This window comes from Drosophila persimilis, unplaced genomic scaffold (assembly GCF_003286085.1).
Source record: "Drosophila persimilis strain 14011-0111.01,24,50 unplaced genomic scaffold, DperRS2 tig00000622-arrow-arrow-pilon, whole genome shotgun sequence".
In the NCBI taxonomy this organism is placed as follows: domain Eukaryota; kingdom Metazoa; phylum Arthropoda; class Insecta; order Diptera; family Drosophilidae; genus Drosophila; species Drosophila persimilis.
In genome coordinates this window covers 2,119,993-2,121,257 of record NW_020825326.1, presented here as the reverse complement: position 1 = coordinate 2,121,257, position 1,265 = coordinate 2,119,993, and the positions used below count along the sequence as shown (strand labels likewise).

Sequence of the window (1,265 nt, the reverse complement as noted above, 5' to 3'; positions counted from 1 at the left end):
TCGACGCTCTTGCTGTTATTTCCGCTGTTGCTGTTGTCGCCAACGCAGACGAAGCTGTCGCTGACGCTGACGCAGCCCACAGGGGCGAGGGCAAAGGGGCGTGGAAAACGAAACTTTTCAAATAAAATGATTTCTTATTTAGGCATCCGATTTGAGACACGCCCTTCCCGTCTACTTCCCCACACCAGGCCGCCGTTTGACAGGACTCTTCTGTTTCTGTGAGAAGAGCGATACCCCGATACTCCGATTTGGAATGCAAATTTCAGATGGTAATGGAATCGGAATAGGGCTTACTTCAATAAGAACAAGCTCTTTATTTTCTCCATATACTATGTCTGTACACATGCAGATACAGTGCATGTGCATACAGAGGAATGTGGTTGAAGACCATACAGAGCTGTAGATACGATCTGCCTTTGATTAGGTGGAGTCGGCGGATGGAGCCTCGGAGGATGGAGCCTCTGAGGATGGAGCCTCGGAAGGTGGAGGCTCTGTAGAATTACCGTTCGGGCGACCTCCAGGACCACTGGGAGGACCTCCAGGACCTCCAGGACCTCCAGGACCTCCAGGACCACTGGGTTGACCTCCAGGACCCCTAGGTGGTGGTCCTCCTGGACGACCTCCCGGGGGACCTCCAGACCTCTGAGCGGTAGCTACAGCGACCAGGGCAAGGAGAGCAACAACGATAAGGATGCGCATTTTCGGGTTTTGGTTTTTGTAGACTGAATGAAAAACTCTAACTGATATTACCGGCCAATACCGGCCCTTATATACTACTGCCAATTAGCTCGACTTTGGTCAAGCACAGATGTTCCTGCACTGATGTTTTCTCTGGGCAAACATTAGTTGAAAACATCAAGGCAAACAGTGAATGGCGTTTCCGACTGCGGTTATGTAAGTTAATTCAATGCTCTATACAAAAGTTTAATTATAGGAGATTTACTTCGGTTTGTTTGGAGTCCTTAGAATCGCATCCTCATACATTTTAGAAGATTGTAATTCAATCTATTTGATTATTTAGAGGAATCTTCAGATCTTGTTTGAGGAAATAGTCAGATACCATAGATACTCATAATTAGATCATCGCAGTGGTTCTCAAGAAGTTGAACCTGAAGGTCCTCGCGATTATTAAAGTCTTCCTGAAACTTAATGCTTGAAGAGAAATTTTATTCATTTAGCTCTTAGTGTATATATTTTTTGTTTGATTTTTATAAAGGTGTGTCTTAGCTTGGCTAACTCACCCAAAGGAAAATGATATAAAGTCT

General features: G+C 45.2%; 1 protein-coding gene across 1 annotated transcript; it reads right to left on the bottom strand.

The window, feature by feature from the left end:
* Positions 1 to 420: 420 nt before the first annotated feature.
* Positions 421 to 699, bottom strand: LOC6602641 (basic salivary proline-rich protein 2). The gene has a single exon (XM_002027626.1). It carries the CDS (start codon positions 697 to 699, stop codon positions 421 to 423), a length of 279 nt encoding a protein of 92 aa, XP_002027662.1.
* Positions 700 to 1,265: the final 566 nt, after the last annotated feature.